The sequence below is a fragment of the Panicum virgatum genome, chromosome 2N (assembly GCF_016808335.1).
Source record: "Panicum virgatum strain AP13 chromosome 2N, P.virgatum_v5, whole genome shotgun sequence".
Lineage (NCBI taxonomy): Eukaryota > Viridiplantae > Streptophyta > Magnoliopsida > Poales > Poaceae > Panicum > Panicum virgatum.
In genome coordinates this window covers 44,136,335-44,153,595 of record NC_053146.1, presented here as the reverse complement: position 1 = coordinate 44,153,595, position 17,261 = coordinate 44,136,335, and the positions used below count along the sequence as shown (strand labels likewise).

The 17,261-nt window shown below is 43.5% G+C and overlaps 1 protein-coding gene and 1 long non-coding RNA gene across 3 annotated transcripts; both read left to right on the top strand.

The window, feature by feature from the left end:
• The first annotated feature begins 118 nt into the window (after nt 1-118).
• Nucleotides 119-7,023, top strand: LOC120660616 (plant UBX domain-containing protein 2-like). 2 transcript variants are annotated; one of them, XM_039939212.1, is made up of 3 exons: nt 119-1,132; nt 4,661-4,939; nt 5,679-6,308. In XM_039939212.1, exons 1-3 carry the CDS (start codon nt 125-127, stop codon nt 5,745-5,747), a joined length of 1,356 nt encoding a protein of 451 aa, XP_039795146.1. In that variant the 5' UTR covers nt 119-124; the 3' UTR covers nt 5,748-6,308. The 2 variants fall into 2 exon arrangements, with proteins under 2 accessions (XP_039795146.1, XP_039795145.1); XM_039939211.1 differs by lacking the exon at nt 5,679-6,308 and adding an exon at nt 6,347-7,023 and having other exon boundaries at nt 140-1,132.
• Nucleotides 7,024-12,148: 5,125 nt separating this feature from the next.
• On the top strand, nt 12,149-15,448 carry LOC120660615. Its single transcript, XR_005669679.1, has 4 exons — nt 12,149-12,460; nt 13,248-14,818; nt 14,940-15,063; nt 15,138-15,448. It is a non-coding gene; the product is annotated as an uncharacterized LOC120660615 (long non-coding RNA).
• Nucleotides 15,449-17,261: the final 1,813 nt, after the last annotated feature.

Below are 17,261 nucleotides of genomic sequence, written 5' to 3'. Positions count from 1 at the left end.
AACAACATATATTTTTGATTTTTTTATTTTTAAAATAGAAATGAAAAAAATGCCGATATACCGGCCTAGTGGAACCGCCAGGCTTGCCGGCCCGCCTCCAGTGACCCTGTCCAGCGAAGAGAAGATGCCTTGGCAGCTAAGCACAACGATTTCCCTGCAAGCAAGCTGGATTCCCCTGCTTTTATTGCTGCTGCATTTTCTTCCTCGTTTGCTTCGTCCCCGTGGCCACAACCGCGGCCGAAGTCCACTCCGCGTGAGCGCTTCCACGCCTGACGAGACGCCCCAATCCCCCGCACCAACCCAACCCACGCGTGCTCCTCGTCCTCCTCCTCCTCCGCCGGCCGCGATGATGAAGGACAAAATGAAGGATTTCATGAAGAAGGTCGCCTCGTCCGGGACCCCCTCCACCTTCAAGGGCACCTCCCACGTCCTCGGCTCCGGTCCGTCCTCCTCCTCCTCCTCCTCCCACCCCGCTTCCCGCCCCACGAACCCTACCCCTAACCCCAGGCCCGCCCCAAAGCAGCCATCGCCACCTCCCCCGCCCGCGCCAGCCGATTTCACCCCCTTCACGCCCCTCATCTCCTCCTCCACCCGCCGCCCCGACGCGAACGGCGCCGCGGCCGCACCCACCGTCGCGTGCCCGAGCTGCGGGGATGCGTTCCGGTCCGAGCTGGCGGTATCCGAGCACCTCGACGGGTGCCTCGCGTCGGCGGGGGGCGCCCGCGCACGCGCCGCCGCGTACCTCGCCGCCGACCCGCCCCCGCCCGCGGCCGCCGTGGAGGTGCTCAAGCGCCTGCTGGGCAACCTGCTCCGGGAGCCCGGGAGCGACAAGTTCAGGCGGGTGAGGCTGGGCAACCCGCGGATCAAGGAGGCCGTGGCGGACAGGGAGGGCGGGGTGGAGCTCCTGGAGGCCGTTGGGTTCCGGGTCGGGGAAGAGGGAGGGGAGCTCTTCGCGGTGATGGACGATGTGCCCAGCGATGCGAGGCTCAGCGGGATCAGGAGGGCCGTGCTCTTGCTCGAGAGGGCACACCCCTCGGCCCCACCACCTCAGGTGGAGGCTGACGCCAAGGAGAGCCGCAGCAATGGGGTTGATGGACAGGAGGAGGAGGCCAGCAAGACCATTGATCGACAGGTGAGCTGGTGTTCAGTTTCATACAGCCTTCAATTTGCTTGGTTTACTGTTTCAAGTTAATTGGCTACTACGTAGAAAGCTTTGCACTCTCGTCAATAAACTGACTCAATTTGGTAGTTTGATTTGCTTATGGTATGTCATTTCTGCACTGTTTTTACATGTACTACTAAGTTTGTGCTTGTTTCGGGTGTACAGATGCCTTGTAACATGGTTAGCACTTAGCAGATATAGAAATTACTTATAAATAGTTTAAACATTGAAAATTGCAAAAATGAAGCATGTATGCAAAACTTAGTATGTATTTACCAAATTTATCACCATTTCTTCAAGGTATTAGTGGGATACTAGCTATAAATTGAAAAGCATGAGACACATATATTAACCAATATGCTGCACTTTGTTGGGGATTAGAAATGGCATGTGGAACTTACTGATACGTGATGTACATTCATTTTAGTTCTCTGACATTCATGTTTACAATGTTGTTGATTACTTATGATGTGTCTTGTTTATTTTGTTCAGTAAGTTGTAGGATCTGTGTATATTGTAACTTGCGGTCTTGCCATGAGCCAGTGGAGTGACGTGATTGTATTTTTGCCTGTGCTTATCTTCGAAATGCATCAATCAGACATTAAAATGAATTCCAAAAGAGTAAAATTCCAATATGTTTATTGGTACACCGCTTATTAGGGGTCAGGAATGTGAGGAACTAAACTGTACATAAGAGTATAAAACATGGCCCTTTACTTTAACATTCATGTACGAAGTTTGACGTTTTTCTCAATGTATTCATGATGTTTTAGTTCTTTTATTCATAATATCATGTTTAGTACATCGGCACATTCTCCAATATCACACTTTGTCGTACAATTTATGTAAAAGTATACTATTTTAATTAGACAAAGTTACATGCTATGAAAGCATTATCCATTATGAATATAGTAACATCAACCATCTGTTGTCAATCTATGTAACTTTTCATATATTGATGACCCAAGTTAAAGAAAATTGACCGAATAGAGAATGACCTACATTTGGAATAGGAGAGAGTACGTAAGTTAGGTTTGTGAATGTTGTTGTGTGTTAGCAGAAATTTGTGAATGAAATTATTGTAGTGCATAATTTAGGCTATTTCAGTTTGATATGGCTTTTAATTTGTCTGTTCCAACGTTAATCAACTGCAGTGGCGGAACCACGGGGTTGTCACCAGGGGTAACGGCACCCCGTAGCACGTGAGCAACTTTGTGAGAGCTGCTCTGCAGTATGGGCGTTTCCATTTTCCAAAGCTTTAGCAAGCTAAAACTGTCAGCACTTAACTTCTAATAGGTCATGTACGTAGCACTAGGGCAGCAACCAACAAATCACCAAACATGTATGTAGCATGCGCCGTTTTTGGTTGATGGAGTGCACCAATAATTAATTAACAGTGGAGGAAGCAAGTAACGACTTAGGCTGCAGCAGCACCCTAAGGCAGCTAGTAGGTGACTGGCAGCATCGCAACACTTGGCATGTGCAAGCCCAGAAGCAAAACCCCGCAAGGCCATGAAACAAGACACTTTCCATCAGTCTGCCCAAATTTGTTTTACGATATCATATATGTTCTCTCAATGCAAGTTTTGACTCCGTAGTGTAAAAAATACTAGCTGTAAATCTTGTAAGGAAATCGCGGATAACTCTAAAATGGAGTAGGATGATGGTCGATTCTTCTAATAAAAGGAAGCATATAGTTGATGATGCACTAGGGCTGTAGGGCATATTGTTTTCGTAATTCGTTGCCTTCGTTTTGATGTCGCCCTACAAGTAGAAAGTCTCAAAAGAAGCTTCCGTGTAACATTAATCTTAATCTTTGTCTACCTATTGCATGCATAAACATTAAAAGAATGTTAAAAACACACCTTATATAATCTTTGTAATATACAGCATATAATATGAAATATGCTTAATTTGCATAATTTGGTAGTTTGATTTGCTTAATTTGTAACGTTTCTGCATTTACTTAGATGTACTACCTGTTTCAGTTGTACACATGGGTTGCTAACTTCGTAATGAGATAGCAATTATGCATGATAGTATAAACATATAATGCAAAATTCTAGAAGCATGTACCTAAAACATAGTATGTATTTACCAAAACATGCCATCATTTCTTCGAAGTATTAGTGGAACATTAGCTATAAACTTGAAAAATATGATATACATATAAAAGACAATATACTGCACCTTACATATATTAACCAATACACTGCACTTCGTTCGTGATTAGAAATGCACATATGGGACTTACTGATACATGACGTGTGGTCCTTTAGTTCTGACATGGTGATATTCAAGTTTATGATTCCATTGAATCTTAATGATGTTTCTTATTTTACTTTCTGTTCTGCCATGGACTACTGGCTATTGCCTATCTATCTTTGATATGTATTTACATTGAACTGAATTCCAGAAGAGTAACATTGGCAATTATTTACCCATGTGCTATGTTGGTTAGAGATTAAGGATTTGAGGACCTAAACTACATAGCCCTTTCTTCAACATTAATGTCTTTTTCTCAAGATGTTCATGATGTTTTAGCAAGGTAGCTCCAAGGGTTGGTCTTTGGGATCAACTAGGTGCTCTTGTTATCTAGTCAGGTCGTTTTCTAAATGAGTCTGGCGCTTTTAATGTTAATCTTGTAAGGTGTTGGTCTGGTGTTCTACTTGTTACTCGTTCTGTTGTAATGAAAGTAATATGGAGCTCCCCTGCATATTTGAAAAAAATGTTCATTGATTTGATATAATGTTACTTCATTGAGCACTCTTCATTAGTACACAAGTTGTGAGGTTTGTGAATGTTATTGCATGCTGCCAGAAACATGTGAATGGGTTTCTTCTGTTGCTTCCTTCCTGTTTATTTTCATGAATAAATTACAGATCAACATAAGAAAAAAAGAACCTGGCTAAAATTTCACAAAAAACTGACATGCCATCTACTTAATGAATCTTTTTGTTTCTTAATCTTCATTCAGACAAATTGTTCTACTTCAACATTGAAACATGCGCATTATGCCCTTAACTGAGTATCTTAGTTTTCATGATTGAATCTCATGACATGTCACCATGTTGGGATAAAGTGATAAACATACATGTTGAGATAGCACACTTTGAATAAGAGAATCTGAATTGATATGTTCCTCACAGTTATATATCCAGCATTTCCAGTATGCATTGGAATTAGCTATTTATTAGGACAATGCCACTGCCGGATACATCATTGATATGTTTGAGCCAGCAAAAATGTCAAGACACTTGACTGTCAGTGTGACCTATAAATATGGCTAATATTTATCCATTTTTCATTATTTTTGCTCAGAGGTTGTGTCAGTTATAACAGAGTATCATTTTCCTGATACCATGCTTGTATCAAGTATGTGTTAGTAAACCTCAAATAATGCACAACTGATTTTTCAATATACGTTTTCTTGTCTTCCTTGTTATACATTATTAGGACCACAACTTATTGAGGTGCTATCCTTTGCCCACTTTGCAGATTCGGGTATTCTTCTCTGTTCCTGGTAGTTCTGTTGCAGATAATGATGTACCAGATTCTTTTTACAATCTTACCGGAGAGGAGATAAGAAATGAAGCAAGGATGAGAAGGGAAAGGTTAGAGCAATCTCGGCTGCTAATTCCAAAATCATACAAGGAGAAGCAGGCATTGGTTGCTCGACAGAAGTATAAGCAAGCAGTCATCCGAGTTCAGTTTCCAGATAGAGTGATTCTTCAGGGTGTATTCCTTCCAGGAGAGGCCACCGGCTCACTATATGAGGTACCATGCTTGTTTCTTTTGATGATCTGTCATGTTTTTCAGTATCCATGTTTTCTTGATTTAGAATCCCCTAATGTTCTGTTGTTGGTAACATACTAAAACATGTAAATATACTGAACATGTGTACTCTTTGAACTGTACATCATTTGGCGATTGGCGTGATTGATTCCATTGGTTCTAACTTCTTTAAAACAATTTATTTGGCATTAGTGGTAAAAGTTGTATCCTGGAAACTGTGACCTCTAAAATGGGTTATCTGCGGAAGGATGAATCGGATAACAACTGGGTGTTTTGTTTGAGGGATTGCTTTATCCTATGCTAGATTGATCCAAGATGGCATCATCCCATAAGTTTGGAAGGATGATGACCACATTCTTTGTTTTTCTACCATTACTTTGTTTACGAGATATAACTCATATAAGATATTGATGGGTCAACTTATCAAATTCATTATGATTCGTTCGGAGTTGGATTGGTGAACCATCCAGTCATTCACCATTTAGATCTGTAAATCAAATGCTTATAAAACTTGTGATTTGGTCTCACCATGGACCTCAATGCAAGTCTTAACTTAAGGACTCCATATCAGTCAATATAGGAGTAACAGTGTTAGTGGACTATTGATAAAATTGTCTCATGGCTCACCTTCAATTTCTAGTTCCTTTTTCGCTGTCCTATTGGTCGGATCCTATGTGGCCATTCTTTGACCAAGCTTTGCACACGCACTCAATTGTCCCAGACCTTACTCAACACATTCACTACTTGGTTGCACAAGAACAAGATCCACATGTGGAACCTGTATGTCTGAGCTTTGTAGCCTCTACAGTCATTTGACTTGCTGAGGAATCCTCATGGTAATGCACGGTGTGTTATTTTTTTTTGGTGGTGGTGTTGTTTTTGGGTACAGTTACAGTACTTGACTAGATCAGGTGGTTCTGTAGTTTCAGTAACACATGATGTTCAAATTTCACTACTAATAAGCCTCGCTACAATACCCTTGCTAGTATCAACATGGTTTATTTCTTTCTATCTAGTTTGCATTGAGCATGCCACTTGTTATTATGTAGGCTAGCTTATTTTTGTAAAGAAATCTTGTAACTGTTTCCTGTACATCATGTTATGTTGTCACCCTTTCTACTTTAAATTGTCTGTTAATATATAACCTTGTATCTTATGCATGCCATTTTCTGGTTTCCAAGCATCAATAGTCTGCTGTTGCAGACTTGCAGTCATCATAGGTTAGCTTGTTTCTGTAGGAGTCCTGTAGCTGTTCATCATTTTCATGCGGGAACCGTGCTAACTCTGTTTAAAGCAACATTCTTGCAGTATAGTGCATTGACTGTTTGAACCACACTGCCTGTTTCTGGTTTGTAGCACCTAACTGATGTACTGTTTTACCTGATGCAGTTCGTCGCATCTGCTCTGAAGCAGCCAGGTTTGGAATTCGAGCTCATCTGTCCAGCTGTTCCTAAGCCTCGCGTGGTACCTCATTTCCCAAAACCAGGGGAGCGGGCACGCACACTGCAAGAGGAGGGCCTGGTCCCTTCCGCGCTCCTCAAGTTCAAGCCCAAGGAGACCGATTCCGTCGTGTTCACCGGTCTGCTTGACGAGCTTCTCCAGGCCAGCGAGCCACTTCCTGCTGCATCGCAATGAACTGTGCCTATAGAAGTTAATTGATTGGGCGTCTGACTTCCATTGCCCGCGAACTAATGTTGTCGACTTTCCTGCGTGGTTCCGTTACATCAGACTTGAAACAGGGGTTGTAGCCAACAGGATTACTCTAGTCTGGATACCTGATACTGCATTATACATGCCTGACGCACATTGCGGCAAGGCGGATCAAGGGCTCGTAACTCGTAAGGCCCACGCTGAGCTGGATCTTAAGTGGGCTGGGCTCAAATGTAAAGCAACAATATAAGTACATGGAAAGAACATTAGTTAGTTTGGCTGTTGTGTGAACACTGAATTTGTCCGGGCTGCCAAAAGGCCGGTCCGTTTCCGTCTTGACATGGCTGCGCATTCCATGATGATTGCAATGTTGTTACATTAATAGGATTGAAGATACTTGCCATTCTCCTGTTTTATGTAGCACGGGTTGCAATGCAAATATCGCTGCTCTTAATTTCTTGCCATTGCCTTTTATGCCTGCTTTTGCCTGGTGCTTCTGCCTGCGTGACACACATGAACGGTCTGTTCTGATTCGTGCTGCATGGCTGCACGGTGACACGGACTAGGAAAAAGGGGGAAACGGGCGGCACGTGTCCGCTCGTTGGCACGTGAAGCCTACCTGCACGAGTAGTAGCTGAAGCATCACGGCCATGGCCAATGATAGACGAGTAACATGGCATGCCAAGTCCGTGAACGGCTGTACGCGAGCATGTGGATGTTTATTTGGACGCACGCACGCGCATCAATTCAAACCCACCACGACTTTGGCGTCAACCTTTCCAAAGGCCCAAACCAAAACCGCACACTATCTCGGTTGGTATAAACTAATAACCAGAAATATTGCCAAGTTGCAGTCTGATACTTTGATTAGTACGAGAAGATGATGACTTCACTATATTAGTATCTGTCCAGCAGCTTGCTCACATTTCCCTGAACCACCGCAATTATTCCCCCAGTTGCCGCGATAGTTTAGTATGCCGCAACTAGGAGGAGCGGCAGCTGCATGCTCTCCCTTCGCTTTATAGGCCGTGACGCCATGCCGTAGATTTTGGTTGCGCTGTACTACTCTCCTAGTACTACTAGTTGGTAAAGACTAAAGAAGGCCTGCTAGCTAGATCTTTGACCGAATCATGCACGCTCCTACCTAGAGCACGCTTTTGCCAACTGCAGTGCACCGCACGACCCCCAGCCTTTTCTGATTGTAAATGCAATCCTGCGCACATGCACGCCATCATGACAACCTATTTTATTTTTGGGGGGTTTTGTTTGGGAACGTGAGCGGCGGCATCGGGGCCGCCGGGGCTTCTTGTTTACGTAGACTTTGCTCGGTAGATTAAATTAGTGTTGGTACCGTACCACACGGTCCGCGGCACTGAATGTCACGCGGGCGTGCTGCCCCAGTTTTGATCGCCGTGCTCGACGTGCATGCGCTTGGAACATGGTCATTCGTTTTCTTTTAGTTCTGCTAGAATTTCTTTTTATGAAAAATAAGATCGCGAGCATGGCAGCCCGCTATGCTCGCTGCGTTCATTATACGGCGATATGGGTGACCACGGGTGCCCTAAATGTGCCGAACACTTGGCATTGGCACCACCTCTCTTTCTTTTCTTTTTTTTTTCCCAGCAGTTGCCACATAATTTGCAACCGGTTCGGCTAGAGCCTCAGTTCAGCTAGATAGAAAGAAAACATTATTACCACATTTCATTTTCTTTTTCGTTGGACCTAGTAGTTCGTTACCAAGGAAGGAGAAAGAAAAAAAATCTTGCCCGACCAACCAAACACACGTCCAGATCAATCGAAATCGACTACCATCTTGGAGACGTCCTCGGTACTTCAAAGCGCTGGGCCTGCAAACCACCCAGGCCGCTCCGCCAGTTGCTCCGCCGTGGGGCCTACCGGCCCCGTACCGACACTGTGCTTCTTGTTGTGCTCCCTCCACGCGGTTTTGGGATCGAGTTGCGAGTTGCGACTATGGGACAAGGGCGACAGGCACGGGCGAAAACGAGGGGGAATCGCCGCCAGCTCACCCGACCCATCGGCCCCATCCTCTGAGGGAGAGAGCACGGTCCCGCCGGCGTGAGGGTGAGGCCGGCCCGGCGAGGCGAATAGTCGCCGACGGCGACGGCTCCGGCGGGTGGGCGGGCGGATAAGGGGGCCATGGGGGCGCACGAGCACGGCCGGACCCACCGGCAGCGATGCGATCCGTCACGTGGCGCTGGAGTCGAGATCCCACTCCGTTAAGCGAAGTTAAGCGTTCCCGTAGATATCCCGGCATTTGCTTGGTCGTTAAGCGAAGTTGGCAACACGTACTACCGAACGCCATGTCGCAGGACGCACGTGGAAGAGGAGGGCTCGATCAGCGGATCAGGTGGCGTACCCCGAAAGTATCCCATGAAACGGAGCTACTGTTCAAGGGTTATGCCTAAATATCATATATTTAAAAATGGAGAGGCTATTCACATAGCCGGTAATCGTAGTTAGTTTTCCTTGTTTTCTGGTCATCTCATCCGGGAAAAAGGTTAGATGAGCATGATAACGAATTGCTTCAAGATAATATCCGGGTCCCACGCTACGGCCGCGCTGCAACACGCTCTCCGAGTCTCTGTCGACTGGGCCCACGACAGCAGTCGGGGCCGCCTCGACTCTTGTCATCTGTCACCTTGGTTGGCCGGTTGGCCCGTGTAGCTCATTGGTCGGGGTCTTTGCGAAGAGCTAGCGCCTAGGTGTGGCCGTGTAAATAAAAATGAAAGTCAGTAGGTTTCAGGAACGGTAACTCCGGGCATGCTAGAAATGATAGCATTTAGGATATATAATGCTTTTTATTTAAATGTTCCATCAAATTTATCAACTTTGATCAAATTTATAGAAAAAAATAATAACATCTACGATATATTTGTTTCATTGAATTCACGATGAAATATACGTTGATAGTGCATAAGTTGGGTAATATAATTATTGCTATATTTTTTATATGTTTGGTAAAAACTAGTTAAATTTAATCTAGGACAAATCTAGCAAGATATATATGTATATAAAAACGAAGGAAAAAGTACTACCGAATTGCCCTAGCCGCTCAACACTCCAGCGAACGCCAATGCGCAGGTCATACGTGGAAGAGGAGCTAGGCTCAGGTGGCATTCCACGATTTTAACGTTTCAAGATAACGGAGAGGGCGTAAAAAAAAGGATAATGGACATGACGTAAGCTAATCATCCGGCATGCTTGTCCTATATAATTAAAAGAGATATTAGGTAGGTACATGTCTGTGAAAGACATTAATGATACTATATAAATTAGTTACATTGAGTTGTTTTGTTGACCAAAATTAGTATAGCCTGAAAATATCTTATATTTAAGATCGGAATGTTCGTATAGGACAGTCGATGCAACGGAGAGTAGTAAACTGGGGTGAAATCAGAACCTCTCGGTAACTTAATAATAGTGGCAGAGGCGTGAGAGATTTACAATGTTTTCAGTGATTTAGTTTCTACAGAGGTATGATTATTATAGATGTATAAATTAAATATAGTTTGCACGTTGTGACATTGTAACAAAAAAAGTTTCTCGCGTCATTAATTATTTAGGCTCACCCAAATTATTTTTCTAGTCATTTCTTGGTTCATCTACTAACCCATGGATATCATATTAATTATTTGCGGCATGCTTGCATGATTATTGGCACCCATATTCCGCCCATACCTTTGGAAAGCGACATAGATTTTAAAAATGATATGATAATGGAGTACATGAAGTCAAATCTTAATTATTTGGGAACACTATGTGTTGGAACGAAATAAATGGAGGAATTTATGGGGTGTCGTTGGTTCAGTGCACTTGTGCTTGTGCACAGGATATATAGGGTAGCTACCACGTCAAGCACAACCCCATGCCGTTCATCGGACAACCGCCAACCGTGCACTCCTGATAGCAACACAAATATCATCATCATCGCTGTTATCATAATTAATCATTATTTTGTTATATACTCAGCGTGCTGAGTTCTCATACATTTTAGTTGTACTATAAGGATGCATGTGCTTGCTAAATGTTTGACTGAATCATGCAACCCCTCCATGAGGGCCAGCCTGGCTACTGATCACTCGCAGCTTTTTGTGTCTAATAATCCGATCCAGCAGTAGATCGATCATCATGCACCCCATGATCATGTCAAGTTTTGGGACATGAACGTTTGGTGTTTAGGGCCCAAAGAAACCTCCTTCAATAATGTAGTGTTCGACGATCTATTGCACATGCTGACGCACTTGTTTCTAGTTTTGATTGGGACTGTTTGTATGGGAAAGATGTCCTGCCATGCTTGACGAAAATTAGCATAAAAAGCTATTACTTGTCAATAATTTATTATGAATTGGGACTATCAAATATATTAGAAAAATAAATAGCTTTCACCCCAGTCACCACTCTAGAAAATGTATACCGAGAAATATCAATATTTTGATTCGGATACCTACATCCAGCGGCGGATTTAGGAGAGGTACGGTGCTGGGTGCTGCACCCCCCTACTAGCTGCCACCTTCATTAGAACAAGAGGAGCTATAGGAGGAGAAAATGGAGGGAGAAGAAGAGAGGAGGAAGGAGGTGAGAGAAGAGGAAGAAGAAAGGTTCAACACCCTATGGCTATGAGCTGGATCCGCCACTGTCTACATGGTTACTAATAAAGGAGATCAATACATGGCTTCAGAGGTAACCAAACTTTCTTTCTATATATGCTAGTACCTTCGTTAAAGAAAAAGAGAATGGTGCTGTATTATTCCACGCGGTTTGGACGCAATGCGCGAAAACGAAGGGCGAAAGCGGAATCGCCACGGCTGCTGGGCTCATCCAACCGGCGAACACGCGGCCAGGCACCACACCACCACCCATCGGTCGGTCACGCGGGGCACAAGCCAGCCCACCCGATTCCTCGCCATTCCTTCCGTACGCATCCCAATCCCGGGTGGCCGCGACCCATTTGCATCGCCACTTGACTTTGCTGGCCGGCCGTTGCGTGGGTACACACGCACTGCCCGCCAACAGTATCTTTTACTGTTAGCATCAGTGCTTTTGCTTTGGGTTTTTTTAAGCACGACATAGACTTCACAAATAAGTTCAGTCTCCATGAAAGTTTCATGGAGGATTTTATAGCATTAAATATCATCAATTTTACTGATGTGATAAGGAAAGAGAATGATGAAGTTTCATGAAATATGAGGAGAGTTTCATTAGCATAAAATCCATCTGGCACAGTTACCTAGTTCTCAGTCTTGGTAACTGTGCCCATGAAACTCTCAATGAGACTGGCCTAACATGCTAGCACGCGATATAGTGACGGTTTGTGTTGGAATAAATCTGCGATGAAACTACGAGTACTTGTCAGAGTTTATGATGGAACTACGAGTGCTTTTGGATTGGAATAAACAATGAGAAATTTGGGATTCCGCCATCCTCAAAAATGGGCTTCGCTCTTTTGCCATCCCGCAAGTGAGCTTCGCTCTTTTTTCCATTATGAAACATGGACACTCCGCTGCAATACCTTTCCACCCTTTTCCAATTCATTTTCTATTTTCTTGTCTTTTATATGACCTAATCTTCCCAAACTACCCATGCTCTCTCAATTGCCTTATCCTCTCCTCTTCCTAGGTCATGAGCCTTCTTCCTTCTCTGTTCTTTTCTCATTCCTCTTCTCTGGTACTCCCATGGCCGCCGCCATCCCCTAGTCGCATTGGCCCTAGAGCAGCCCCCCTCCAAATTCGGCCAAGGTTGCCCCCTCTGCATCTGCTGCAGGAGGTAGTTTTAGGCGCGTCAGAGGTGCGGAGGTAGCTCCATGAACTGCGAGCGGGCTGATTTCGTCGCTGGGTAAGTTCCTTCCTTCATTTTCTTATTCATCATGCTTCCACGATCGATCAAATAGCCGTTCTTACTCGAGTGCACATAAGCTTAGTTGGTTGCCCATCTGACCCCTTTTTTTATGTCCAACCAATTTTACCAGGCTCGATGGGGAGCCTGAGCAACTCGAGCTAGAGCTTAGCTTAGTACCTGTAGAACCATCTGGAACCGTAGATGAAGCTTTACCACACACAGAACAGTTGGCGGCACAAAATGTTGATTGGAATATATTGGAAATAAGTGAAATATATGATCAGTATGAAAGAAGGTTAGAAATCATCGAGGATGTTCAGGTCTTTGAGCTTTTGGGTTTGAGAGATGAGGAAGGAAATGAGGAGAAGGCTAGAAAATCTGCTAGAGTAGCTGATAAGGCTGGTGATTAAGGAAAATGTCATCCTGGATTTGATACTGTTGGTGCATCCCTACCTTTGATGATTGCATACCATGGGAGAAGGTGATAGTGTATGATCCAGACAAGCCATGCATGGATCTTGGGTCTGTATACCCAAACATGAAAGAGTTCAGATTGGCTATGAGACAATTTGTCATAAATGAGGAGTTTGAACTTGACACTAAGAAAACCGACCCCACTAGGTTCATTGGTAATCGTAAAGCAGAGGATTGCCCTTGGCACATTGTTGGTAGAACGTAGCCTAATGGAAACACTGTTATGGTATTTAGTTGCTAACTATTTGTTTTGTATTTTTTCAGATTATTACACCTTATTAGCTGCTAACAATTTATTTTTTATTGGTAGGTCACAATTTTGATTGCTAAGCACAAGTGTACATCCAGTAGTAGGAGGAAGACTACCACCCCAACAAGTGCTTGGGTTGCTTCAAAAGCTGTTCATATCCTTAGGAAGAAGCCAATGGGTACTAAAGAGTTGCAGAATCAATTGCAAGATATGTACAAGTGCACAATTCATTACGATACAGTGTGGAATGGAAGACAGAAGGCTCTTACAAAATTTTATGGTAGCTGGGAAGAAAGTTTTCAGCAGCTATTCAATTGGAAGGAAGAGGTCATGAAGCGGTCATCAGATAGTATTATTGAGATTGACGTCCAGGTTATTTGATGGTCAGGTGTACTTCCATAGGTTTTTCTGTGCTTTGAGTCCTTGCATTGAAGGTTTTAATGAAGGATGCAGACCATACCTTAGTGTAGACTCCACAACACTTAATGGTAGGTTGAATGGCCATTTAGCTGCAGCCACAACACTAGATGGTCACAATTGGATGTACCTTGTTGCCTATGGATTTATAGATGTTGAAACAACCTATAATTGGATTTGGTTTATGATGATGCTGCATAGACCTATAGGAGATATGCCTACACTTGCTGTTTGTTCAGATGCATGCAAAGGGTTAGAGAATGCAGTGAAGGAAGTGTTCCCTCAAGCTGAATGCGGAGAATGCTTTAGGCATATTATGCAAAACTTTATCAAGAGGTATGGTGGTGACACACACTCTAAGATGTACCCCGCAATAAGAGCATATTGGACCGAGGAGTTTCAATAGCACATGCAGACAGTGCTGGATGCATCTAGTGATGTGTTAGTATGGCTACAGAAGCATCATTCATTGAAGTGGATGATATGTGCCTTCAACCCAAATATCAAGTGTGATTATGTCAGAAATAATCTTGCTGAATGTTTTAACAATTGGATCAAAGAGACAAAGGACCTACCTGCTTGTGAGCTTACAGACAAACTGAGAGAAATGATCATGGTACTCTGGAAAAAGAGGAGAAGTATTGGACCAAGATTGACCGGCAAAATCCTTCCAGCAATTATTCAGCAACTAAAAGCAAAAACTAAGGGATTAGGACACTTGACAGTGGTGAAAGCAGACAGTGTTCAAGGTGAAATATGGAATAATAGTAGCGGGTCGAGGAATGTTAAGGCACCTTTGAAAGAATGTACACGCTTGGAGTGGCAGCACACAGGGAAGCCGTGCCAGCCTGCTTTGGCGCTGCTAACAGCACAACAACACAGAAATGTTAACCTAGAGGACTATGTTCATGAGTACTACTCTGTGGAGAGGTTCCAAAATGCATACAAGAGACTCATTGAGCCATTGCCTGACAAGTCACATTAGCCACGTGTAGAATTGCCTTTTGTAGTAGCAGCAACATTTGTTCCAAGGGGTGTTGGAAGGCAAAGGAAACTCAGGATCAAAAGCTTCCTTGAAGGTGGTGGTGGAAAATCAAGTGCCAAATCTGGTAGTAAATCTGATAACAAAGATGGCAATAACGAGGTTGACAAAGGAAAGAAACAGATGATCAGAGGCAAACGAAAGCGCAACAGATATGGAGAATTGGGCCATGGTGAGACAAGCTACAAATGCTCTCTTAATGGAACAAAGAAATGGTGCATAACATATTACAACATTTGATCTTGCTGCAATATTTCATAACATAATTTTGATGATTTTACTTCACTATGCAGGAAGAGGAAACCAAGAAAAAAATAATACCATACTATGCCAAAAAAAGAAGAAGGGGAAAGCTACTACTGAAGTTCCCACCATGGAATCAATATTGCATAATAGCCCTGGTAGGGTTACTAGAAGGTATGTTGTTGGGAAACGAGGTTTTTTTTTCTCATCACACTGTTTTGCTCATCTCATTTTTTTTTTGTTTACAGCCGACTTGCAATGCTGCAAAGAGGAGAAGGCACCAGTACCCAGCCAACAATGGCAGCTTCACCCACCAAGCAAAAAACTTCAGACAACAAGAGTCCTGCAAGGAAGCTGACACCTATGAGATTGAAGATTAATTGAGTTGTGAACTCCAAGTCATAGATATTTGTGTACCTGTGAACTTAGTATTTGTGATCTAAATGTACCTATCCACTAAGTATCTGTGAGCTATTCTTGTGAACTCATTATTTGTGAACCCAGTACTCAGTATTTGTGAGCTATCTGCGATCTAAATGCAAGCCAAGATATTGCATCACATTGTGAAGCGCCAATTTGAGACATCATTATTTTGCTGAATGTCACAATTCCATTGGAAGATAAAATAGTGCATCACTGATACATAATTATCATTGATAGAGATACATAATTATCATTGATAGAGAGTCACTGATACATGGATGTCTTGATCACTTGACAAGCAACCCTACTACACCAAAGAACATTACAACAGCTATGACAATGCAGATCAACACCAGGAGCTAAACCAAATTGATCAACTTGTCAATCTTTCCCTCATCACACATGCTGCTTCTAATATGAAATCCACTTGTAGAAGGGCAAACTTGCTTCAGGTCTTGCTCCTTTGCAGCAAGTGCTTGCATCAGTTGTTTCTCCTTTGCAACAACAATGGACCTAATTTGTTCAAGCCACCTGAAGAACCCACATCGCCCAGGAACCTCCAATAAAAAACAGTGAGCCCTTCATCAAATGCCAACCTAATTGAACTAAGTATTTGCAACTAACATGCTCATCGTATCTTATGTTTTTGAAGAACAACCGGCCATTATGCTTCCATGATTTGCACTCCACAACTTGATCCCCACAATCTGGGCAAGGAATGAGAGGGAGGCCACTAGGGCAGAGAGGATATTGTGCGAGGGAAGCAAGACAGGGTGGATGCAAACTGTTGCTGCACTGCTACATCCCCTAAGGTGGCTAAAGCAAAAGCACTAGGGTTAAGGTTTGAGAACTAGAGCAGCTGCGCGAATGGGGTTTTGGAACTTGCCTAGGAGGACCAGAGAGCTGTGTTGAGTTTGGGGGAGGGGGCGCCGTCCGCCCGTTGTTGTGCGCAGGTTGCGTGCCCACCGTTGGCCATGGTCTGGAACGAAGAGGAGAAACAGGGCGAGAAGGTGCCTCAACTCACGGCTTTCAAGGTGAAGCCCAGCAGCCGAACCACCGCAATATGTGTGTTGACACCATTTTTTGACACTTGTCAAGGAAGGTGATTTTTGTGAAGGGAAGGTAGCCGATTTGGAAGAAACCAAAAGATGCATAGGGTTGGAATCGGCCGATGGAGCCCGTCTGATGGGCCAGAGGAATATTCTACGAAGATGCTGATCCGTCAGCTCTGGTGCTCGGCCGATGGAGAGTTGCCGATGAAGTCAAGGAAGGAGAAGAAGATCCGGACTCTACGAAAATATTGATGATTCGGTTGTAATATTTTAAGTAGTTTATCTTTTAGATAGTCTTTTCTTTAGGGTCAAGTAATGTTTACCGTAATCGGCTAGGACTTGATAGCGCTAGGCTATAAATATGAGTTGTAAGAGACCGGAAAAACTTGATACACATCCAATACAACAAATTTTACAATTCCTTTGCACTTTTTCGGCGACTTCGCCTTTTATCTTCTTTTTCGACAAGTTCTTTCAAGTTGATCAAGGACGCCTCATATTCGAGCAACTTGATTTGCTGGTGAGTTTTCGTTTTACCGAGTATATTTGAGCTTTAGCTACCAGGCGCATCGCTGTGGCTTCGTTCAAATCTATTCAAAAGTTATCGAATTCATCTAGGCTTTGACTTCCGGGCGCATCGCTGTCGTCTCGTCTAGATTTATTCACCAATTATCGATATCGGCTAGATTTGTAGGTTTTCCTATGCTTTTTGGCCATTATCACATCTAAAAACATACTAGATCAGCTTTAGGTTTTTGGAGTGATACTTTTGTTATCTCAAGAGTCGGTTAGGATCTGTTTTTAGCTTCGCATCATCTAAGTTATACATTCGTAGCTTAGATCTTGCCATACATACACGATCGGCTGTCCAAAAGCTGGTTTTGTCGTTTAGTGGAT